Source organism: Bos javanicus, chromosome 22 (assembly GCF_032452875.1).
Source record: "Bos javanicus breed banteng chromosome 22, ARS-OSU_banteng_1.0, whole genome shotgun sequence".
In the NCBI taxonomy this organism is placed as follows: domain Eukaryota; kingdom Metazoa; phylum Chordata; class Mammalia; order Artiodactyla; family Bovidae; genus Bos; species Bos javanicus.
Genome location: NC_083889.1, coordinates 27,397,484 through 27,424,049, shown reverse-complemented (window position 1 = coordinate 27,424,049; position 26,566 = coordinate 27,397,484). Strand labels below are relative to the sequence as shown.

Below are 26,566 nucleotides of genomic sequence, written 5' to 3'. Positions count from 1 at the left end.
TCACCCTAGGCATCTCTTCTACTTAGCTGTTCCTGAGTTGTATCCTTTATGATAAATGGATAATGGTAAGCAAAGTGCTATCCTGAGTTTTGTGAGCCATTCTAGCAAGTTCTCAAACCCAAGGAGGGGGTTGTGGTAACCCCCCTAGTTGACCAGAGGAGACCTGGACTGATGGCATCTATGTTTGTGTGTGGTGGGTACCAGTCTTGTGGGACTGAACCCTTAACCTGTAGGAAAGTGAAAGTGTCAGTCATTCAGTCATGTCCTACTCTTTTCGATCCCATGGACTGTAGCCAGCCAGGCTCCTCTGTCCACAGAATTCTCCAGGCAAGAATATCGGAGTGGGTAGCCATTCTCTTCTCCAGGAAATCTTCCCAACCCAGTAAGCCTTGTAGTATCTGAAGCTAACTCCTCATACAGTGTCAGAATTGAATTGTATTTTGGGGCACCTAGCTGGTATCAGGGGCTTCCCTGGTGACTCAGACAGTTAACAATCTGCCTGCAATGTGGGAGACCTGGGTTCAATCTCTGGGTTGGGATGATCCCCTGGAGGAAGGCATGGCAACCCACTGTAGTACTCTTGCCTGGAGAATCCCATGGACAGATGAGCCTGGTCGCTACATACAGTTCATGGGGTCGCAAAGAGTTGTACATGACTGAGTGACTAAGCACAGCATAGCTGCTGGTATCAGAGAACAGGCTGGTGTAGAGAAAAAAGAAAAACAACAACAACAACAACAACACATTTTTCATGTCAGAACTGTTCTGTGGATAGAACAGAGACGGATATTTTTTCTCCTTTAATTCACCAAGCTAGTTACTCAAGTCCTAATACTGTATGTGCCTATAAAACACTGGGACTCCAATTTCTTGATGAGATAATAATTTTTTCTTTAGAACCGTAACACCAGTTCACAAACCAATATATTTTGATCTGGGTAGGTAAACAGAAGCAAACTTGAGGAATATCAGCATTTTAAATGCTATCTCTATTCCTGCAAGTAATGTGGTTATTCCGAAAACTAATGTCCTTGCAGTGAGGAGTCCTTCATATTATGGCATCACAGATTTCACTTAACCTTAAACCAAATGCAGTTTATGAAAATAATGTATTGAAAAATGGCACCTTTTTAAGCCATTAAAGTACAGGTATTGTCAGAAATGCAGTTTTAATAGACCAAAATAATTTTGTGCATACTTCTAGATTTTCAGGGAGACATATTTCCTCTTAGCTGCCAGACAAAACACATTTCGATAAATATCAGGCAGGCAAATGCATTCGATGGTGTTTAAGAAGACAAATCCAGATCTATCTTCTGCTCTTCTTTAGGGGTTCCCTGACAGCCCTTCCCTGCTTGGCACTCAGTCCCTGGGGGGCTGACTTGTGAGAACTGCATGCCAGGCTCTCTGACCCTCTCTCTGGCTTCTCACTGGATGGAGACGAGATGGAGCAGGACACTGTGGGACCCTCCAGGTACAAATCCTTTCTGTGTCCCCTATTTCTTGTTTGCAGAAGATAGTTTCATTTAACCTCCTTGACCTTCCCTGATTTCCAAAGGGCAGATTCAAATAGTTGCTTAACAGGAAAGAGAGGAAATGCAGAAACTAAGGAGAAGCAGTAAAGAACTAATAGTGCATGGAAGTGGAGTGGAGGTGCAGGGTCCTCAAGAAATATACTTAACAATACCTCTGAGTTCTTCTGCAGGAACTTAGCACCACCCTTCCCCTCACCCAGGTGAAGGAGGAGCACAAGATTCCTGGAGTACTTCCCTGTTACCTCCCCACCAACCAATTAGAAAATAGTCTGCACGTGACGAAGATAGATGAAGGTTCTGGCCCACTCCCCAAATGATTCTCCCTTTAAAAACTTGACTGTCGAGCAGAATCTTCAGAATCGGTTTGCCATCTCCCCAGGTTGCTGGCCTCCTGAATAAAGCAACCTTTCCGTTCCTATCAGCACTTGTCTCTTGACCTTTTGAGAGGTGAGCAGCCAAACCTGAGTTTAGAAACAGAGAAGCCAGGAGATGGGCCGGTGCAAGGTAAGAGAGGCTGGGTATTTAGTCTCTCAGTGCTGAGTGAGTCACAGTTTGGTAAGGACAATATGTGCCTAATAACAAACCCTGCTTTGTTTGGGCAACCCTCACTCACACACATACTTACTGCTCTCTCCAGCATAACAAATCCTTCCATTACCTCCCAATAGTCTGCTTTTTATTTACTCACTTCATTTTTTGCCAGCTTTCTATTTATTTAAAAGGGTTTGAATTGTCTCTATCCAATTTTCCTATGTACCTGTGACTCTTCGTTCTAGAATGAAGTTAATTCTTTGCCTGATTGTAAGGAATCAGACTCTGTCTATATGTTTTCATTTTTGCCAGTAGAAATTTTATATTCAAAAAGAATTCAAAGTATTTAACATCTTTTCCTATTCTAATTAAAATAGTGGGAGCTAAATATATTCCATATAGCTGTTTACAACAGGAGGCTGAACAGAGATATCAGTGAAGTTTCAGTTTGGTCTTCTGTATACATTTTTTAGTTATATTCTCCTGGCAACAACAACAAAAATCTACTAGGTCCCCCACCCCTTCACTGCCCAAGTTATGTTCCTCTGTCAAATATTAAAAAAAAAAATCTACTAGCTCCCCTCTCAAAATATACTTACCTGTAATATTTCAAAATGCTTCCCAGGTGCCTCAGTGGTAAAAAATCTGCCTGCCAATTCAGGAGACTTGGGTTCAATCTCTGGGTCGAAAAGATTCCCTGGAGTAGGAAATGGCAACCTACTCCAGTATCCTGTCCATGGGGTAACAAGGAGTCCAACACAGCTGAGCGTGTGTGTGTGCACGCACACATGCACACACACACACTATTTCACAATATAGCTTTTCCCATTGCTTGTCAAGATTATTCTTCCAAGTTTTATTTTCTCAAGACACAAAATGACTGTAAAGAAATGGACCATATGTACCAAAATAGAACTTTGGAGCTTTTGTTTCTCAGGCACCTACTACCCATGAATTTAAACCATCTGTCTCCTCTTTATCTTGTTCTTATCTGTTGTTTCTACAAAAAGGGGCACAAGAAGAGATCTGAGCCTGAGTGTTGTGGTTAGAAGATGAAATAAATTGGAGCCCAGGGAAATGAGCTCCTCAACAACTTCTTGGTCAAATCAGAAAAAAAAATTAGTCTAGCTGCTAATGATGATGTGTGCTCAGCACGCCCCATGGCACATGATCAACCCCCACTGAGATGAGAGGAAGGCAGGAGCTATTAACAATTGCGAAGATATATTGGGGAAACTGCAACCCAGAAAGTTAGCCACACGACTGCTAATTAAATACTCAGCTAAGTCATTTATTCTTCCAGGTTACTGTTTAAATCATTACTGAGACTATGAAAATACGTATTTCTATCTTGGCACAATTATATACACTATTTCTTAAGTTGTTGCACAGAGTGTTTCTTTCTTTCTTTTTTCTTTCTTTTCATACACACCAAACCCTTGGGGAGTTCCCAGGGGGCATTAGTGATAAAGAATCCACCTGCCAATGCAGGAGATTCAAGAGATGAGGGTTCAATCCCTGGGTCGGGATGATCCCCTGGAGGAGGAAATGACAACACAGTCCACTATTCTTGCCTGGGAAATCCCATGGACAGAGAAGCCTGGCAGCCATAGTCCACTGGGTCGCAAAGAGTCAGACACCACCGAGCATACCCAGCACACGCAAGCCCTTGGGGGGAAATTTTCACTAGCTGTTTCCTTTCAATACTGTACTCAGGCTTTATGTGGATGTTAAGTTCGCTACTCTCATAGGGAAGATGCTATAATTAATTCAAGGCAATTTCCATTTCCTCATCAGTTCCTCATCTTTTTTGCTCTCCTGGCCAATGGCAACACCAGTAGCAACACAAACCATAGTGCTGAGTCCCATGCTCAAGACTGTGCTATGTGTTTCTGTACTCCTTCACTGGTTTTCAGAATTCTCCTTCCAGTGAAATCTTATCCCAAAGCCCAATTTGCAAAAACAGAAAAGCAGAAGCTCCCAAAGTCTCTTTGGCCCATTTTCGCAAAGGCTGCTTTATCTCATTTAAAACTTCTCCAATGATGCTGTGAGTTACTTACTATTATCTTTATTTTAACAGGGCCTTGGAGAACATTCATCACGTGCTCAAGGCCAAACAGCAATAAGATAATGGAGCTGAAATTGTATTTCTTCAGTCACCATGAGCTTTCTGCAAATTTCCTCTGTGCTGGATACAACTGCTGGCACCTGGGATACATAAGTGAGCAAACAGGCAGGGTTTCTTGTTCCTGATGGAGACTGTATTCTGCTCTAGTGGATCTGAATGCAGGTTTGTCTAATTCAAAAATGGTGGGAACTTAACAAGATAACTATCCTGGAACTACATGGATGCTTTGGTTTTCTCTCTTGTTCAATCAACCTGAGCCACAGCAGTATAATTCTCTTTTCTTACAGAGTTGCTTATCTGGATGACTCCTGATCTGCTTAAACTGACATATTCTAACATCAACATCTACCTGCCTTCAAGCTGTCAGACAATCACCAGTGACTGATAACACTCCTGTGGCCCTTGGAAGCCTACAAAGCTCATTTATATATAGTCTCTTATTTATTTCTCTTAAGTATTTCACAAGCTACAACCAGGTTGAGAATTATGCCCCTGTCATAGAGTGTACCCTGGAGAAGGAAATGGCAAGCCAATCCATTATCCTTGCCTAGAAAATTCCATGGACAGAGGAGACTGGTGGGCTGCAGTCCATGGGGTTGCAAAGAGTCGGGCATGACTGAATGACTAACACACACTGAAACACACACAGAGTTTGTAAAGGACAAAGTTATTGAACGGGGGAGGTGTACCTCAGTCTCCTGTTGGAGGGATGTACGATGAGCTCATTTATTTTCTCTAAGTAAATCTGATTTAACATTGAATTTCATATCCTGCTTGACTTCAATCACTCCTGGGGTTCCCTTCCCAAAGCCTTGCCAAGATAACTTACTCTTAAACTGTTTGATCCCTGTAGGCCCAGCAATTCTGCCATGCTGGGGAAATAAGAAGTCCTTGTTGAGTATAGGAAGCGCATCTGTTCCCTTCTGTGGTCTCACCATCACCCTGGGCACTGCCAGGGAGAAAGTGATAGGACCCACAGGACTTCGTAAGCCTAAGATCTTTGTTTCTTCCAAAATCACCTGAAATTTCTCTTGCATTTTTTTCCGCTGTGGCATTTTCTCTCTCCCCACTCTCTAGGATACATGAAATAATCGGCTTAAAGGCCTGAGCTTTGGAAACAAAGCCAGGAAGGAAGGAATCTCACAGGTCATCCCATCTTAATAGCTGTCACAAACTCTCCTGAGGCAAAAGCGCTTAGAGTTGAAGAATTGTTTGAGAATATTTACTGGGAAGAAATCTATAAATTTATATCTCAAAATTCTTTGGGAATATGGCTCATGCTTCTTCATTGGTTACTAATATGAGCCAGAAACTGTGAGATGCACAAGTATCTAATCACAGTTTATGTTCTCAAAATCCTAGTTAGGTTAGGTCCATTGTTCCCACTCTGCAGGTGATAAAAGTAAGGCTCATAGAATTTACATCACTTTTGCAGCAAAGGGAAAGGCAGGGTTGGAATCTGGCACAGATTTGACCTCAGAACTATACTAGTACATCTGTGTTCCGTCTATCCCACCTACCTTCCCTGTCAATGCCACTTCTCTAATTATGGGGGACCTACTATTGGTTGCCCACTATCTTTCACTGCTTCCATTCACTGCTAGGGAATTACAGGAATTTTTCATCCAAATATTCCTGGCTCCCTTTAATATGCTAACCAAGTTGCTCTTCTATATGTATGTGGTGTTTTGCTTCTTCAATATCATTTTACCTTCCTTAAGCTGAACAGCTCTGTCTCTGATCAAGGGTCACTGTGCCAAGACCAGGGCCTCCTATACACACATGTGCAGGAAGATATTTCCCTACGGGTACTCACTAAAAATTCGCATTCATGACATCTGTCTCTAGATGAGTGGGTTCAGTGGGTCCAGGGATGATTCTGGGGGCTCATCTTCAGCAAAAATTCAGGTAATTGCGGGCAAGATGGCCTATGGGGCCTCCTCTGAACACCTCTGCTCTAGCTTATCCTTTCTTGGCTTTGTCATTAGTGCTTACTCAAGTCACTGCTTGTTTGGTTACAAGGACCTGGAACTCTTGGAAGTTCACTTGTAAAGAAAGTTGACTGAAAAGAAGGACAAGGCGACATTATGAGAAAGAACACAGCCAACTTGAGTACTGGGTGCTGTCAAAGAGCTATTCTGTTCTGTTCTTTAAGGCTCCGTGGGTCCTTGTCTCCTGCATTTTTTTAGGGTTGCATCCGTGTTCTTGCCTGGAGAATCCCAGGGATGGGGGAGCCTGGTGGGCTGCCGTCTATGGGGCTGCACAGAGTCGGACACGACCGAAGTGACTTAGCAGCAGCAGCAGAGTATGTCTGCTCCATCTTGTCCTGGTAGAGCTTCTTTGTTATATTTCCCAATGGCCTTCACTGGGCTTCCAGGGGGCTGAGATGGTAAAGAATCCATTTACAAGGCAGGAGACCTGGGTTCAATCCCTGAGTCAGAAAAATCCCCTGGAGAAGGAAATGGCAACCCACTCCAATATTCTTGCTTGGAGAATCCCACGGACAGAGGGGCTTGGGACCCTATGGTCCACAGCATCTCAAAGAGAGTTGGACACAACTGAGAGAATAACTCTTTCTCACTTTCACTTGGCAAGTCTGATGTGGGTGCTAAATTTGACATATCATGGCATCACTCTTACTAAACACAACCTCTGTGTTGCTTGCTTCAAGACATCATACAAGAATCTGACTTAGTTCAGCTGACCTGTCCATGTGCAGTTGCCTTTGATCCACCTTTTGGCCACCCTGGTGTAATCATTTGAGGGTATGTTGGCAGGTGGCAGGGTACATGGTCCTGTACTGCAAACATGTGCTGCATGTAAACCTGCCACGGAATCAGGAATTAGAAGCATGAGGGAAGCTTCCTAAGCAGATGGCTGGGGGTGGAGGTAAATCACAACGACGGCTACTACCAAGTAGTAGAGAAATCTGAAGACTGAACTTTTTATCTTGTCCATTCTCTGCCCGTTTGTTTTCAGTTCTCTCTAACGGCTCCCTCCTAAACATGGGGCCCAGTCAGAATGGTTCTTCTTAACAGTTATGGCCATCTGTGACCTGGCCCCACTATATTTTTCTTTTCTTCACCTGAAACCAGCTTCCACAGGCAGACCGCTACTCCTTCCATTCCTCCAAAGTGCCATGCTCAGTCTGGAATGTTTCCACTTTCTCTGTTTCCTTACTTTTTCTGTTAAGCCTGAATGCCCTTATGAAGCCTTTCAAGGTGTCTCAGCCCTCAGCCACTCTGTGTGACCTAGTCTGATATTCATGACGTTTGGTTGTGTGTTATCCTATTTCACACCATTCATCTTCTTTCACCAAAGACAATTATTTGAAGGCAAGAATTATATTCTACACAGATGGCTTCTTCAGAGCCCAGAAGCAACAAGTCCACCAAGAAAATAAGCCAAAGCACTGGAGATTGAGTTAACTGTCGTCAAAGTCATCCTATGAACTTAAACACTAGAGTTCAATCTTATTTTTTGTCAATCCAGCTAAAAGATTAGGCCCATGGGATACATTATTTCCTTTCATTTTATTATTATTTTCTTTTCTACCATGCTAAAGTTATTTTCATTCAATTGGTTGAGTTAAAACCAATATTTGTTGATAGTCACAGGGAACAATATCCAAAGTCAGACTTTAGCTAAGATTTCATTACTATAAAGACTTGTAAACGAAAGCAAAGTAGCCTGCCAACATTCATACATGAGCTAATTAATTTTAAAAGATATTACCTCATAACCGAGTAAGTGTCCATTGCTCAATTTCCAAGGAATGGCATTCCATGAAACTTCAATTTCTGAGGAAGATAGGCTATTTGCAGAAACTTGAGATGGAGCTATTGTAGGCTCTGTTTGGGAACAGAATGTGAAATCCAGTTATAATTTTGATAGTTAATTTAAAAAATCTACTGAAGTCTTTATTTAAAAAAAAACATTTCAACATATTTGAAAATACTATAAAATACTCTTTAAAAATATTTGAAAATATGAATCATGTCTTGGTCATGTCCCATTTCCTAGGAAAATATGGCATCAGAACCACAGGCTTTTTCTTGCTGAACAACCAGAACAATGCTACCCTCCTCTCTGGCACTCCTTTCTGGGTATTCTACTTTTCTCCCTTTTTTTCCCCTTTGTTCTTTCCACTATATCATTATTTCTCTCTTTTTCATCCTTCAGCCCTGGTGGGAAATCCTATGTCCATAAATGCTACCTATTTTTATTTTTGGCCTTGCCAATCAAAAGTCAAGGTCTACAGAATTCATTTACTCAATAAGCATTTAGTGAGTGTCTTGTCCAACCAGGCTCACAAGAGGGGCAAAGTTCAATGAGATCCTGTACTCTGCTGAAGAGGAGATAAACCTGCACAGAGCTATTACACAGTACAGAGATCCCCTTGCTAATGGAGAACTCCTGGGGTTTCACAGGCCCTCCGCAGTGATTCTCCCGTCTCAGGACACAGCTCTGAGTAGACCTGTCTCCTCCCCCAACATTCATTTCTATGTTAAAGGATCCTGCTCCCTGGCCATGGCTGATGGATACTTACAGCCTGGTCCAAGGATGGGCCTATTAGATAACTTTCTCTTGAGAACGTGGGTTTGGAGAAGCAAGGAGGACTTGAGGCCAGTCAATCAGCCCTGGAACCCTAGAGAAGCCCTAGGTTTCTGAGGGCTCAGAGCTTCCTTGATTAAGACTCTTCATGAGGTCTGCTATTCAAAACCTCCCCCTTTGATTCAGTGAAATGTCTGAGGATATTTCCAATAACTCTCGCTTTTTTCAAAGACCAGTCAAGTCAGATTCTGACATCTGGAACAGACAGAAAGACCTTTAACTGACTCATCAGTGGTTGCAGGGAAGGTAACAGGAGAAGGAACGTGCAGGAGGCAAGAGGCTCCGGCTGTTGCCTCCCTCCTAGCTACCAGCCCCACTCCTGTCCAGGATGCACAGGGTGGACAGCACCCCAAAACTCCCTGGTCACTCCCCATCACTCCCCAGACCCCTGACCTGCCTTTGTAATGATAATCCTTCTCAGTAACTCTTGGAGAAGAGTTCTGGCTATGAATTTAAAAGCTCTTTCTGCTGCAAAAATTCTGATAATGCCTTTTCCTTTTTCTCTCAGAACTCGGTGGAAAAAGAACAAAACTAGGGGGTGATGGTATGATGAAAAAGTGAGCTTTCCTTACTTGTTTTTATGAATGACAACTGTGGACCCACTTCTGCAATTTACTGTAAGGCTTGGTAGATAGAGGAGATGCTGTTAAATCTTATTTCATGAGCTCAGACTACTCAAGAGCAAAAGCCTAAGTTAAAATACTAGCTCAATAGGTCTGTATGGATTTTGGCAAATTCATTAATTTTTCATCAAGCTTCCATTTTCTCCTATGTAAATGGGAAATGACAATAGTACCAACACATCACTCCTCTTTGGAAAATTCAAATTAGGTAATGTCTGGCTCATAGTAAGCATTCGATACTTGTTACTCCTGCCATTCTAATTAGGTAGAACCACATGAGCTAGCACAATATTCAGCTGCTTTTAACCTACAAAATGGCTTTATAGACTTTTCCTAACACTACTATTATTTTGTAAAGAGATGCAATAACTGGGACAGAAAGGCAGACAAAGGGAATGAGTCCAGAGTGGAGTGTGTGTGAGTCTATACTAACTGGAACTGGTGAACCCCATCCTCGAACCTGCACATTCTGTGCTTCACCAAAGTCATACTTGTGGTCTTCCCTCTCCAATCTGCTAAAACCTCTCTTTCAGCAATTAGGAACCACTTTATAACTTGAGACTAGGGCACTTCAAAGAGAGTATCTTAATCTTACCCCCAAAAGAAGAAAGCTCTGGAAGTCAGAGCCGCTCCCTGCTTCACAGACTAGTATTCAATGTATTTCCCCCTAAAGAGATGTTTAACTAATTGTGAACCCCTCTGACTATTGACTGAGTTTCACACTTCAGGTAAGCATGGTTGATCTTTATTACCTGGATGAGGACTCTAACTGTGACTTCAAACATTCTTCTTTTGAAGAAATATATCTGAACTCACAAAGAACTTCCAAATTGGGGTTTTGGATCATAATTGGATTATTAAGTTTGGAACTGATAAAAAGAGCTTCCTCTATTTATGATGAGGCTTCCCTGGTGGCTCAGATGGTAAAGCATCTGCCTGCAATGTGGGAGACCTGTGTTCGATCCCTGGGTCAGAAAGATCCCCTGGAGAAGGAAATGGCAACCCACTCCAGTACTCTTGCCTGGAAAATTCCATGGATGGAGGACCCTGGTAGGCTACAGTCCATGGGGTCACAAAGAGTCAGACATGACTGAGTGACTTCACTTATATATCAACAAACACATTGTCAGTCAAAAATATAAGTTGAAAATGCATTTAATACACCCAATATATGAAGAGCATAGCTTAGCCTGTGCTATGTGCTTAGTTGCTTAGTCATGTCCTACCCTTTGCGACCCCATGGATTGTAGCCTGCCCAGGCTCCTCTGGCCATGGGGATTCTCCAGTCTAGAATACTAGACTAGGCTACTATGCCCTCCTCCAGGGGATCTTCCCAACCCAGGTCTCCCACATTGCAGGCACATTCTTTACTGTCTGAACCACCAATGAAGCCCAAGAATATTGGAGTGGGTAGCCTGACCCTTCTCCAGGGGATCTTCCCAACCCAAGAATCAAACCAGGGTCTTCTGCATTGCAGGCAGGTGGATTCTTTACCAGCTGAGCTACCAGGGAAGCTCTAGCTTAGCTTAGTCTATCTTAAACAGGCCCTGGACACTTACATTAGCCTCCAGTTGGGCAAAATCATTTAATACAAGGCCTATTTTACAATAAAGTATTGAACATCTCATGTAATTTATTGGCTACTGTACTGAAAGTAGCCAAAACTAGGAGCTGTGTCTACTGCTGCTCATGACCAGCCCAGGAAAAGACTGAACCAAAGTAAAATTTCCACTGAATATGTGGCCCACTTCACACCACTGTGAAGTTGAAAAATCATTAATAGCCTTTCCATACCTTCTTCTGCAGAGAAAACCGTTGTCACTGGGCTAAACGGCCCTTCACCTTTGTTATTATAAACACCCACTTTAACTTCATACAGTGAAAATGGCAGGATGCTTTCATTCCTAAAGACGTATCTTGGGGTATCAGGAGACGTGACCACTGTCTGGATCCAGTTGGTTACTCCAAGAGGGCGGAAAGCAACAACATACCCAAAACCTTCACCATTCTGTAGTTCTTCAGGGACTGGCTATAAAGGGAAGACATATTAAATCACACTTTCACATGAGGGCAAGGCAAAAATAATTTCAGCTATAATGTGGAGTCTTTTCTAAAACTAAAAGTCATCAAATAATAATCTTCATTGTACGAAGTGGCTGGATTAGGAAAGGAGAAAAGGGACAGGGAGAGAGTGAGCTGCTTTAAAACAGACACACGCCACTCTTCAATAGCCATCTAGATAAATAACTAGAATTTTCCAAAATAATTTAGATTTTTGAGCATCCTGTAGCCCCAGTTTGAGTTCTGAGTAATAAAGATATACTTTCAGTTGAAATACTGTATCTCTAAATTAAATAAAAATCATCTCCTCCCTAATGTTGATCTTACAGAAAAAATTATATATTGACATGATAATTCACTGCAAGAGTAAAACTTTAAAAAAGGAAGTAAAAACAAGGTTTTAAACTCAAAGCTGTATTTGCATCATGTCAAAAATTTCTATTGATACTCCATGATCTCTTGACTTCTTATTTCTCCATCAACATCTTCAAAAAATAAAGATAACTTTAGCGCCTTCTGCTTTGTTAGTTAACATTTTTCCCAATTATGAAATAAAGCAAGGGCTGAGAGAATGGCCAGAAGGCAGCACTGCCTGGAGCCATGGCGTGTGCATCCTCAGTGGGGGAACAGCTCCAGAGCCAACAGTCAAGACTTGACTCATCCCCAGCCAGATGACCTTGGGCAAAGTATTTAGTATCTCTATGCCTTAGTGTTTTTAACCTAAAAAATGTTGTGAGGATAAAGTGAAAAAAAAAAAAAGCAAAATGCTAGGAACAGAGAATAACACAAAGTGAACATTAAAAAATATGAGCCAGTATTAATAGTTCTACCACCATCAGCACCATCAGCATCACCCAGGAAGCCATGGCTGTGGGAAGACCATCTCCCTAAGGGGGCAGACGCGGCCCAGACACTTACATCCCAGGTGATCACCAGTTCAGACCGGCTCCCACCTCCTCCACTGACTTCTGAAGGAGGCACTTCTGGCACTACACAGGTTAGAGAGAAGAAATGAAACCCTATTCACATTTGGTAATATTTATCTGAAGGAAGACTCAACATTGTTTACTTTTAATATCTGAATAATTCTATGACTGGCACATTACGTGTGTGTGTGTGCATGTGTGCGTGTGCATATATACATGCAATACGTATGTGTGTATATCTAAATATATTTATATTTTGGGGAGATAGTCACATGATTTACATTTGCATAAAATTATTAAAGATTCAAATATTTCAAACAGTAAGAAAAAATTACTCAGTATGAAGGTTAATAAAATGAGAAAAAGCGTTTCACGAGGGATTATGATAAATCAATCCAGCATGGAAATTTTTTTCCCCAAGTGTCAAAGTTAACTTTTTTTAAAATTGAAATATAGTTGATTAACAATGTTTTAGGTGTACAGCAAAGTGATTCAGTTATAGACATATATACATACATATGTACACACACATATATATATATTTTTCAGATTCTTTTCCCTTACAGTTATTGCAAGATATTGAATACAGTTCCCTGTGCTATAGAGTAGGTCCTGGTTGCTTATATATTTTATATATAGTAGTGTATCTGTTAATCCCAAATTTCTAATGTATCCTGCCCCTTTCATTCTCCCTTTGGGAACATTTCTTTTCTACGTCTGTGAATCTATTTCTGTTTTATAAATCAGTTCATCTGTACCATGTTTTCAGAGTCCACATATAAGTAATATCATATGATTTAATTTTACTTGGTATGATAATCTCTAGGCCTATCCATGTAAGCATGAACATTTAATTTGTGACTACTCTAAGTAGAGTTCCCACAACACTGGTTTTATATAAAAATGACTCACACTGAAATCTTCAAATCCTGTTCTTTTATGAATCTCACACAGGCATTAGATTTCTCACTAACAGAAATTTGTTTTATAAATCTCACAACACACCTAGAGCATAAGATACCTAAAGGTAGGTCCTTGTTGTATTCACAGCTGTACCCACTGTACCTAGAAAGTGCTCAGCACACAGCAGATACTTTCTAAACATATTTCTGTGAATAAGTGAACTGAGTCTCAAGATGGATGTGGCTCCCCAATTTCTCATAATCCCTGGCACGAACATTCTATGCATTGTCCTAAGTGAAAAAGCATCATTAAAATTACTGAAATATATTCCATGACTTCTATCTTGGCTTTGTTCCAAAGTGATACATCGGCTGTATTTCAAAAATAATTTTAGTCTTAACACTACAGATTCTGAAAAGGAAAGTCTTAAATCCTGTCTGATGCCTCAATAATGTGATACCATACACACTTTCTGTTCTGTGGTTTCAATGTTAGGCTGTTTTTAGCATTACAAAGGGGTCTTATGGTTAATATTAATAGTTATCCCTCATGAAAATTTTAAAAATAATTCTCCCTTAATTTAGTACTCAAGGAGCCAAAATATACCTATTCATCAATCACTTAAGCTCATTCACTGAGCTTGGAGGGCAGAATGAGATTTCCTAGCAGCTGATCTCCCAAAAGTCATTATCCTACCAATTTGTCAATGCTTGTTATAAATGAAAACAGCACTTCCCCTGTTAACAAGGTGACGATGTCAGATAGTAATTATAACCTTAAGTGACAAAAACATAGTCACTCTACATGCACTAATGAAGGCTGGCACTGGACTGAACTCTTGCAAATGTCACACTACATCAGATTCACTTACACGTGTGTCTTTTGACAAACGCCATATGGCCAGTCTGCCGTGAGATAGGTCAGATAATTGCAACGAGGCATTATTGAGGCTGAACCCCTGCTGGCCTGGGGATCAAGGGCAAGAGAAGTGGAAACACACCCCGAGGAAGACCTATGAAGCCAAGACTCAGAAAACAAAACACTAACCTGCCTCTTCAGTTCTTACTTTTTCTGAGGGTAAACTGGGTTCTCCACCTCCGATTTTGTTACTGGCTACAACCCGAAATTCGTACTCCACCCATGGATTTAACTCGACTACCGTAGCTGTGTGTGTTTTCCCATCAATGACCTCAGGCACTACAAAGGAATATTTCAGAGAGGTGAACGTTTGCGCATCTTAGGGTTGATCTGAAATCCATTCATTTGTACCAGTGGCATCTGCCTCACCCCCTTTACCTGTTGTGGCCGTTTGCCAACCCACGGAGAAGGGCGTCCTCGCCTGGACAGAATAGGCTATAACTGGGCTGTGGTTGTCTGTACCTTCTTTCCAAGAGAGCTGGGCAGTTGTGTCTGTAATTTCATCTACCTTCACACTCTCTGGTGGCCCAGGTGAACCTATGGAAAGCAAAAATGCAAAGAACAGTTCAGTTCAGTTCAGTCACTCAGTCACGTCTGACTCTAGTTAGCAATTCCATAAACCAAAGTGAAGAACCTGCCTCATGACACGTGACACCTCATGACACTCCAATGGATCCCAATTTCAAAAGCACTTATGGAAAAAGGAAATTTCCCTGGCTATAAAACAGCCATTTTCTTTCTTTTGCATTCCTGTTGTTAGATATTTAATCTGGATTTTGAGCCATGAATTCCAAAGGCATAACATTCCACGACTGCAAATGTACATCTGCTTTTTGAGTCCTCTGTTTGGCAGGATTCCTGTCTCTTTCCAAATTCAATAACCTTCACTTTTGTGTGAAGCTTTTTTTTTTTTTTTTTTTAACCTCTTGGGACATCTCTGTAGTTTCCAGTTTGTTATCTAGAGCTGTTTTATTTTACAACGCACTCTGGGTCATTTTTCAGCCCAGTAGAAAATCAGTACTTTGGACAGTAGCTCAGATTGGCAAATTTTCTCAGGCATTCTGGATGATCCTGGTTTTTTGGAAGTACACACATACACACACACACACACGCACACTCTATCACTATTATCTTTCACATTTTCACATTAAACACTATCACTGAATTAATGACATATTCAAAAACACATCAGCTTGGCAGCAGCTGTGGAATGCTTATTAGTGTGAGAGCTATTGGAATGACAGAATTGAGATTTTTATTTCTTTGAATTAGCATCTGTCCTCATTGGTACAACTTCTGGTCTATTTGGGTGGGGTGGGTATCAAATCAATATTATAACTTGCATGCTCATACTGCTATCTCTGGAGAAGGAAATGGCAACCTACTCCAGTATTCTTGCTTAGAGAATCCTGTGGACAGAGGAGCCTTGTGGGCTGCTGTCCATAGGGTTGCATAGAGTTGGACACGACTGAAGTGACTTAGCATAGCATTGCTATCTCATCATGGTTTTTTCTTCAGCAAGGAAGGCTCAGTTAACATGTTTAAAAACAAAACAAAACAAAACACTGAGCCATTAACGCTTACCTCTTACTATGAGGTCAGCAGCAGATGAAACGCTGTCCACGCCCGTCTGCACCATACAAACATATTTTCCACTGTGCTTCAGTTGAATGTTTCTGATCATTAAATCACCTGATGAACTCTGTTGGAAAACACAGGTAATGAACATATTATTATTCAGAAAACACAGAGAATCTTAAAGGCCATATTCAACACCATTGGGACAAAACCCATATTTAGAAAGAAGACCTAGCTGGTTACAAAACACAAAATTGCTCCAATGGAAAGTATGGAAATAAAAACAAGTTAAAAACCACACATGACTGCAGACATAGGTTTCTGTAGCTAAATAAATGACAAGCTTTCCCCTGAGCGTTTATGGTTTCACAGATAAATAAGGGCAGAGATTACAGTCTCAGAGTCTATTTACTTCCACTAGGGTGACACTTCTTTTTATATCCACTGCTCAGCACCAGCTCAACTCTTTTCTCTTGTTCCAGCCTCTCTGCAATTATCTGCCTGAGAAGAAGAGGGAAGCATTTAGGTATCTGGTGAGAGATAAATGCAGCACGACAAGGGGATTACCATGGTTGAGACACTTTTCTGAGCTCTTTGAAGCTTAAAAAGCCTAATGCTGTTTAATTCCTTTGCTACAGAATTTAGGGACAGTCAGTATGAACCCCTCAGTAAGAAGAAATTAAACATTTTAAACCAAAAAATAACAGCTGCCCATAAAGACACTGGCTGGCGTTTCCCAGTGCCAATTAATGAAGCAAATGTATTTCTAAAAGCTCAACTTCAAATAGTCTTCATTTTAAAAGAATGTAAAATCATGTTCATAAAATGACTAACTGCAGGCCAGTTTCACGCATTAGTAAAAGTATGGATTGAAATAAAATGATTTGGAAAGCAAAGCCTTTTGAAAAGGATCACTTACTGGGAAAATCTCTAAACTGTACAGACAAGGAAGCAATGAGTGGTTTGTCTTATACATTAAAAGGATAGTTTTACTTTTGGGTTTTCCTAGTATTTGTTGAAAGATGGATTCCACTATCTTGTTTTTAGGTAATTTCCCAAGATCTTCTCTAGGTTGATTTCTTAAATATTGCTTCAAATCCTCAGGACTCTTAATGGTCTATACATTCTCTGACGGTTTGGAAAGTGGCTTTAGCATGATTTTCTTGAGTACTGGGAATAGACAGATGTGAGGTGATTGATGGCTGTAATTAAATAATAATCCAGAAACTGTTAAGTTTGCACATTTTACTTTGATCAAGTTAAACTCTTTCCTTTCTCTCCCTCTCTCTCTTTCTCCTCAGGGTTATTTAGAAATTTATCCCTAGGACAAAACCTTCAATGCTTGCTGACCTTTAGAAACTCTCAGGTTTTATGAGCTCCATATCCTCACAGGAGGTTGATTATCATTTCTATAGAAATCTCTTATTTTCAGTGAAGTAAGAACTTTTTAACGATTAAATTCCATTAAGGCATTAGGGTGAGCTGTTATTATTTCCTGTGTTTATTTGCTTATTTTGAAAGCAGTTGGGTAAAAAGGGGCTGAAAGCAGGATTTTCTTTATGTGCATAGATTCATGAATACAGTTTCTAGGCATATAAGCTGGTTTTGTTTCTTGAAGAAGTTAAAAAAAAAAAAAAGACTGATGTTGGGTTTGTCATTTCTGTTCATTTCGGTATTGATGGGTGAAGAGAGACATAACTTAGCTAGTTTATGTAATACCCAAACCATCTTTCTGAAGAAATACAGCTAGGCTCACTCACGATCAAGAGAAATATAACTTTTAATTATTTTTTACACTGAGAGTGAAAACAGAAACAATGAACATGCACACAAGGAACAATTGAGTTTTTCTTTCAGAACCAACATGAAATTGAGTGGATGAATATATTAATGAAAAACAAAATGCAGCAAAAACAAAGAAGGATCCTGTCCTTAATTTTTGTCTTTCTCAGTAGACTAAATTTATGTTATTCCTCTTCTAGCACTTTTTCTCTCTCACCCTATCTGTTGTCTTTTAATGAAGCAATATAAAGAGTCAAGATTGATCTTAACAAAATTTCATTAAATGCTTGCCATATATGACTCACTTGAGGTTAGAGAAGTGCCTTATACATAACCTCTGCTCCCTAGGATAGAAACCTAAGTCAGGGTTTTATGTGTGTGTGTATGAAAGAATTTATGTTTACAAATTTATGGAAGTTTATTTAATAAAGGTTCAATAAATCACATGGCACATACCATATATACACAACCTCAGAATGAAAGAGGAAAGAAATTTCCAGTCCCGCTGAGGATATGGAGCAACTGGAACTTTTATTATTACTTATGGGAGTGCAGACTGGTGCAATTACTCTGGAACTCTGTTTAGAAATATCTACTAAGGCAGGATATAAGCATAATCTACAATCCGGCAATTCCACCCCTATTACATACTTTACAGATATGTGTACATATGCTCCCCAAAGACATTTATAAGAACGTCTGTGGTAGTACTAACCATAATAGCTAAAGGATGAAAACAATCTAACGTCCATCACAATAAAGCAGCTTAATAAGCAGTGAAATATTCATTTAATGAAATACTAATAGACCATGAAAATCAATGAACTATAACTACACAGATCATGCACAGCCAAGACTCAACATAAATAAAAGATATAAATCAGATAGAAAAGAGTAAAATGATACTGACCTATCATATTATAAATCTGGATTGTGACTATCTTTGGTGGGCTATTTAGCACTGCAATGAAGCAATCACTAGACTTCTGGAAAAGGGCTTCCATTGCTTCTGGGTTTCACTGTTGTTTACTTGAATGGGTTCATTTCATGAAAAGTCATCAGGCTATACATTTATAGCTTGTGTATTTTTGGTGAGAACATAATAGCTCTCAAGATGTAGTTATTCTAATGTGTAACTACGGCTCTAAAAGCACCACTCTAAATAGGACCATAGTTGAAATGGTCAAAAAAACATGGCTGTAATTCTAAACTTCAATTTCTTTCACAAGAATAAAATGCTTAATAATAATAAAATACTATTAATTAAACCATTTGATACTTTCTTATGAAAATGACTATTCCCAGACATTAAAAAAAAAGATAAAAAAGGACAAGGGAATTCCAAAAGGAAGTTTCACGTTGACCAAACCAATCTTGTCCCCATTAGTTTTCACTGTTAATGGTTAAAATACATGCAATTAATTACTGATTACAATAAAGATAATAGGAGAAGAGTGTAAAAAAAAATCCAAGTAGAATTAGTCTATTTGTGGTATAATAGCACTTGATAGATTATTTTTCAATATAGTCATTAGGAAAATTACATCTATTATTTAGAAATATTTAGAAACAAGCTTGTAATCCCTTGAGTGTAAACATAATTCACATAAAGCAACTTATAAACATTACAAACATTAATACTCTTTGAATAAATTCTTAGAAGCACAATAATTCTTTGAATAAAAATAGCTTCTACTTTATTATCTCTTAAATTAGTATTTTAGTCTTTCTTTATACAGTTTTCCTAAATTTTCCTTCCCCTCACCTCAAAAACAATGGACTAGAATTAGAACAATACAGAAGCAAATCTTCATTTCCCTATCCCTATTTCCCTTAAAACATCTCCCTCAAACTTCAGCAGTATAATTTCAGTCTTTCAGAAAGCAAGTCCTTTTTCTACGCTGCTGATCACAGTATTACTTGAAAACGAAGCTTTTCAGTAATAGAAGAGCCCTGTTCCTACAGGTTAAACAGGGTTTTAAGATGAGGGAGACATTTAACTAAGTCATATGAATTTTAGCTCTTTCTAGAAAGCACTATCTTTTTAAATATGATCATTGATTCAAATAATGGCTATCAAACCATTAAATATCACAGTAATCCAAGTCTATGCCCCAACCAGTAAAGCTGAGGAAGCTGAAGTTGAACGGTTCTATGAAGACCTACAAGACCTTTTAGAACTAACACCCAAAAAAGATGTCCTTTTCATTCTAGGGGACTGGAATGCAAAAGTAGGAAGTCAAGAAACACCTGGAGTAACAGGCAAATTTGGCCTTGGAATACAGAATGAAGCAGGGCAAAGACTAATAGAGTTTTGCCAAGAAAATGCACTGGTCATAACAAACACCCTCTTCCATAAACACAAGAGAAGACTCTACACATGGACATCACCAGATGGTCAACACTGAAATCAGATAGATTATATTCTTTGCAGCCAAAGTTGGAGAAGCTGTATACAGTCAGCAAAAACAAGACCAGGAGCTGACTGTGGCTCAGACCATGAACTCCTTATTGCCAAATTCAGACTTAAATTGAAGAAAGTAGGGAAAACCACTAGACCATTCAGGTATGACCTAAATCAAATCCCTTATGATTATACAGTGGAAGTGAGAAATAGATTAAAGGGCCTAGATCTGATAGATAGAGTGCCTGATGAACTATGGAATAAGGTCCGTGACATTGTACAGGAGATGGGGATCAAGACCATCCCCGTGGAAAAGAAATGCAAAAAAGCAAAATGGCTGTCTGGGGAGGCCTTACAAATAGCTGTGAAAAGAAGAGAAGCGAAAAGTAAAGGAGAAAAGGAAAGATATAAGCATCTGAATGCAGAGTTCCAAAGAATAGCAAGAAGAGATAAGAAAGCCTTCCTCAGTGATCAATGCAAAGAAATAGAGGAAAACAACAGAATGGGAAAGACTAGAGATCTCTTCAAGAAAATTAGAGATACCAAGGGAACATTTCATGCAAAGATGGGCTCAATAAAGGACAGAAATGGTATGGACCTAACAGAAGCAGAAGATATTAAGAAGATATGGCAAGAATACACAGAAGAACTGTACAAAAAAGATCTTCACGACCCAGATAATCACGATGGTGTGATCGCTGACCTAGAGCCAGACATCCTGGAATGTGAAGTCAAGTGGGCCTTAGGAAGCATCACTACAAACAAAGCTAGTGGAGGTGATGGAATTCCAGTGGAGCTATTTCAAATCCTGAAAGATGATGCTGTGAAAGTGCTGCACTCAATATGCCAGCCAATTTGGAAAACTCAGCAGTGACCACAGGACTGGAAAAGGTCAGTTTTCATTCCAATCCTAAAGAAAGGCAATGCCAAAGAATGCTCAAACTACTGCACAATTGTACTCATCTCACACGCTAGTAAAGTAATGCTCAAAATTCTCCAAGCCAGGCTTCAGTAATATGTGAACCGTGAACTTCCTGATGTTCAAGCTGGTTTTAGAAAAGGCAGAGGAATCAGAGATCAAATTGCCAACATCTGCTGGATCATGCAAAAAGCAAGAGAGTTCCAGAAAAACTTCTATTGACTATGCCAAAGCCTTTGACTGTGTGGATCACAATAAACTGTGGAAATTTCTGAAAGAGATGGGAATACCAGACCACCTGATCTGCCTTTTGAGAAATATATATGCAGGTCAGGAAGCAACAGTCAGAACTGGACATGGAACAACAGACTGGTTCCAAATAGGAAAAGGAGTACGTCAAGGCTGTATAGTGTCACCCTGCTTATTTAACTTATATGCAGAGTACATCATGAGAAACGCTGGGCTGGAAGAAGCACAAGCTAGAATCAAGATTGCCGGGAGAAATATCAATAACCTCAGATATGCAGATGACACCACCCTTATGGCAGAAAGTGAAGAGGAACTCAAAAGCCTCTTGATGAAAGTGAAAGTGGAGAGTGAAAAAGTTGGCTTAAAGCTCAACATTCAGAAAACAAAGATCATGGCATCTGGTCCCATCACTTCATGGGAAATAGATGGGGAAACAGTGGAAACAGTGTCAGACTTTATTTTTCTGGGCTCCAAAATCACTGCAGATGGTGACTGCCGCCATGAAATTAAAAGACTCTTATTCCTTGGAAGAAAAGTTATGACCAACGTAGACAGCATATTGAAAAGCAGAGACATTACTTTGCCAACAAAGGCCCGTCTAGTCAAGGCTATGGTTTTTCCTGTGGTCATGTATGGATGTGAGAGTTGGACTGTGAAGAAGGCTGAGCACTGAAGAATTGATGCTTTTGAACTGTGGTGTTGGAGAAGACTCTTGAGAGTCCCTTGGACTGCAAGGAGATCCAACCAGTCCATTCTGAAGGAGATCAGCCCTAGGATTTCTTTGGAAGGAATGATGCTAAAGCTGAAACTCCAGTACTCTGGCCACCTCATGCAAAGAGTTGACTCATTGGAAAAGAGTCTCATGCTGGGAGGGATTGGGGGCAGTTGGAGAAGGGGACGACAGAGGATGAGATGGCTGGATGGCATCACTGACTCAATGGACGTGAATCTGGGTGAACTCTGGGAGTTGGTGATGGACAGGGAGGCCTGGCTGCTGCAAGTCATGGGGTCGCGAAGAGTTGGACACGACTGAGTGACCTAACTGAACTGAACTGATACTTTAGTCACTGGGGATACAATGGTGAGGGAGAAAAAAACAACAGTCCTTATGTTCGTGGAGCTTTCAGCTGAAAGATGGCCATCAGTCAAATGACTATTACAAATCAATGTAAAAGTACAGTGTAATGCAAGGTCAAATATGCAGACAAATCTATGAGTTTCTGGAGTCTCAATATATTGATAGTTAATATCTGCAATAGGAACAGAAGCCATCCAGCAAAAGAGGGTTAGAAAAAATGGTCTATAAAAGAGACGTATATGCAGAGACTCCAAGACAGGTGAGAAAATAAGTCTACTTTGTGGGTGCAAGGGGTAAGGTATGTCAGGGGGATAATCAATTCACAAATCCAAATAAATAAGCCTCCCCCACCACCAAAAGCTCCATTTAATTTTGCTGTAGCTGATTTCAGGTTTATACTCATGTCTTAATGACAGTACATTTTTTATTGTATTTGAAAAAACTCAAAGAAGTTTGCTAAGTAATTAAGAATTACTTATCTAATTATTTGTTCATCTAATTACATAGATTTCTCCAATTAAAGATCATATTTACAGAACATGTTACATGTATAAACAGTAAATGGATTTATAAGCCAAATCACCTGTGAAGTAAATGCTAAGGAAAAGTTCAGAGTGCATAAGATGAATTAGAAGAGAAGTTTTCAGAAGCTTTAACTATAAGCAAGGTGAAAAGACAGCCTTCAGAAAGGGAGAAAATAATAGCAAATGAAGCAACTGACAAAGAACCAATCTCAAAAATATACAAGCAACCCCTGCAGCTCAATTCCAGAAAAATAAACGACCCAATCAAAAAATGGGCCAAAGAACTAAATAGACATTTTTCCAAAGAAGACATACAGATGGCTAACAAACACATGAAAAGATGCTCAACATCACTCATTATCAGAGAAATGCAAATCCAAACCACTATCAGGTACCATTTCACGCCAGTCAGAATGGCTGCGATCCAAAAGTCTACAAATAATAAACGCTGGAGACGGTGTGGAGAAAAGGGAACCCTCTTACACTGTTGAGGGGAATGCAAACTAGTACAGCCACTATGGAGAACAGTGTGGAGATTCCTTAAAAAACTGGAAATAGAACTGCCTTATGATCCAGCAATCCCACTGCCGGGCATACACAGAGAGGAAACCAGAATTGAAAGAGACATGTGTACCCCAATGTTCATCGCAGCACTGTTTATAATAGCCAGGACATGGAAGCAACCTAGATGTCCATCAGCAGATGAATGGATAAGAAAGCAGTGGTACATATACACAATGGTGTATTACTCAGCCATTAAAAAGAATGCATTTGAATCAGTTCTAATGAGGTGGATGAAACTGGAGCCTATTGTACAGAGTGAAGTAAGCCAGAAAGAAAAACACCAATACAGTATACTAATGCATATATATGGAATTTAGAAAGATGGTAATGATAACCCTGTATGCGAGACAGCAAAAGAGACACAGATATATAGAACAGTCTTTTGGACTCTGTGGGAGGGAGAGGGTGGGATGATTTGGGAGAATGACATTGAAACATGTATAATATCATATATGAAACGAATCGCCAGTCCAGGTTCAATGCATGATACTGGATGCTTGGGGCTGGTGCACTGGGATGACCCAGAGGGATGGTACGGGGAGGGAGGTGGAGGGGGGTTCAGGATGGGGAACACATGTATACCTGTGGTGGATTCATGTTGATGTATGGCAAAACCAATAAAATATTGTAAGTAATTAGCCTCCAATTAAAATAAATAAATTTATATTAAAAAAAGAGAAGTTTGTTAATTTTCCGATATATTTTCTTAGGTGATGATGGTAATGAAATTTCTGATATAATTTAAAAACCGCTCTGTATTGAAAGAAAAACACTACATAATAACCCATACCAGGGGAAGATAAGGAAGCAGATAGCTCATCACTAAATATAGGTAAGCTGAAAGTACATTGTGAGATATACAGCATGCTAAAAGTCAAAGTATAAAATAAACCTTGGAACTTGGAAAACCTCTTGAACCCTGCAAATATAACATGAACTTTCAATAAAACAAATTTTCAGCAAAAACTAATTCCCTAGTAAGCACTCTTGATATAAATGCTGCTGCTGGGCTGCCAAGAAGCATAATTTGCCAGTTTAAGTGGGAAAAAAGGTACTTTGAAAACAATTTGGAAGGCAAGGTAGAATAGAATTTCTTCTCTTTTTAAAATCACTTTTACACAGCCTGTTATTGTACAGACTCCAATATTAATCATTCATCCCAGCAACTGGGTTGTCTTCCAAGCCCTGACATTGCATGTGAATCATACATAGGAACCTTGCAACAGTCTAACCAATAGCTTACTTCTGAAACCTGAGTGGTGGTTTTATCTGTGAAGGTCCCTGAGGGAATTGGTAGCAGATGTGAGTAACTTCTGTATTTCTGACCAACCAAGTTAAGTACCCCCAACACATCCCAAATGGCTGTGACACAGCCACCTGTTTTACAGATGGACACTGCTCACCCAAGGAACAGAAATAACGGCAACCACTGAAAGACGAAGATAGGCCCTAACACTAGAAACAGTGTTAGTTTATCTGGTTCATTAATAGTTTCATCTGAAACTTTGATGCCAAGCTATCTATAGAGGTCATATTTAGGGCAGTAATAAGCATCTGGTTCACATCAAAAAACTTTTGACTTTCTTTGGTACCAATAAATTGGAATACATGATCCTTTATAGATTTAAAGGATTAGATCTGATGGACAGAGTGCCTGAAGACCTATGGATAGAGGTTCGTGAGATTGTACCGGAGGTAGTGATCAAGACCATCCCCACGGAAAAGAAATGCAAAAAAGCAAAACGGTTGTCTGAGGAGGCCTTACAAATAGCTATGAAAAGAGAAGAAGCAAAAGGCAAAGGAAAAAAGGAAAGATATGCCCATTTGAATGCAGAGTTCCAACCAATAGCAAGGAGAGATAAGAAAGCCTTCCTCAGTGATCAGTGCAAAGAAATGGAGGAAAACAATAGAAAGGGAATGACTAGAGATCTCTTCAAGAAAATTAGAGATACCAAGGGAACTTTACAAGCAAAGATGGGCTCAATAAAGGACAGAAATGGTATGGACCTAACAGAAGCAGAAGATATTAAGAGGAGGTGGCAAGAATACACAGAACTGTACTAAAAAGGTCTTCATGACCCAGATAATTATGATGGTGTGATCACTCACCTAGAGTCAGACTTAGAATATGAAGTCAAGTGGGCCTTAGGAAGCATCACTACGAACAAAGCTAGTGGAGGTGATGGAATTCCAGTTGAGCTATTTCAAATCCTAAAAGATGATGCTGTGAAAGTGCAGCAATCAATATGCCAGTAAATCTGGAAAATTCAGCAGTGGCCACGGGCCTGGAAAAGATCAGTTTTCATTCCAAACCCAAAGAAAGGCAATGCCAAAGAATGCTCAAACTACATACAATTGCACTTATCTCACACACTAACAAAGTAATGCTCAAAATTCTCCAAGCCAGGCTTCAACAGCATGTAAACTGTGAACTCCCAGATGTTCAAGCTGGATTTAGAAAAGGCAAAAGAACCAGAAATCAAATTGCCAACATCTGTTGGGACATTGAAAAACCAATAGAGTTCCAGAAAAACATCTATTTCTGCTTTAATGACTATGCCAAAGCCTTTGACTGTGTGGATCACAACAAACTGTGGAAAATTCTTAAAAGTGATGGGAGTACCAGACTATCTTATCTGCCTCCTGAGAAACCTGGATGCAGGTCAAGAAGCAACAGTTAGAACTGGGCATGGGAAAACAGACTGGTTCCAAATTTGAAAGGAGTATGTCAAGGCTGTATATTGTCACCCTGCTTATTTAACTTAAATGCAGAGTACATCATGAGAAATGTTGGACTGGATGAAGCACAAGCTAAAATGAAGATTGTCAATAACCTCAGACATGCAGATGACACCACCCTATGGCAGAAAGTGAAGAATAACTAAAGAGCCTCTTGATGAAAGTGAAAGAGGAGAGTGAAAAATTTGGCTTAAAAATCAACATTTAGAAAACTAAGATCATGGCATCTGGTCCCATCACTTCATTGCAAATAAATGGGGAAACAGTTGAGACATTGACAGACTGGGCTCCAAAATCACTGCAGATGGTGACTGCAGCCATGAAATTAAAAGACACTTGCTCCTTGGATGAAAAGTTATGACCAACCTAGACAGCATATTAAAAAGTAGAGACATTACTTTGGCAACAAGGGTCTATCTAGTCAAAATTATGATTTTTCCAGTAGTCATGTATGGATATGAGATACAAAGAAAGCTGAGCACCGAAGAAT

The 26,566-nt window shown here is 39.8% G+C and overlaps 1 protein-coding gene across 3 annotated transcripts in view; it reads right to left on the bottom strand.

Annotated features, from left to right (window-relative positions):
- CNTN3 (contactin 3) overlaps positions 1-26,566 on the bottom strand; it is a 400,496-nt gene that overhangs the window by 33,081 nt on the left and 340,849 nt on the right. For 2 of the 3 annotated variants that reach the window (XM_061396391.1, XM_061396392.1), the window contains exons 14-19: positions 15,824-15,941; positions 14,618-14,776; positions 14,369-14,518; positions 12,411-12,481; positions 11,226-11,460; positions 7,930-8,045 (exon numbers count right to left, since the gene is read on the bottom strand). In XM_061396391.1, the coding sequence (XP_061252375.1) occupies positions 7,930-8,045; positions 11,226-11,460; positions 12,411-12,481; positions 14,369-14,518; positions 14,618-14,776; positions 15,824-15,941 (849 nt within the window). The remainder of the gene's footprint in view (positions 1-7,929; positions 8,046-11,225; positions 11,461-12,410; positions 12,482-14,368; positions 14,519-14,617; positions 14,777-15,823; positions 15,942-26,566) is intronic. The other variant, XM_061396393.1, reaches the window with a different exon arrangement.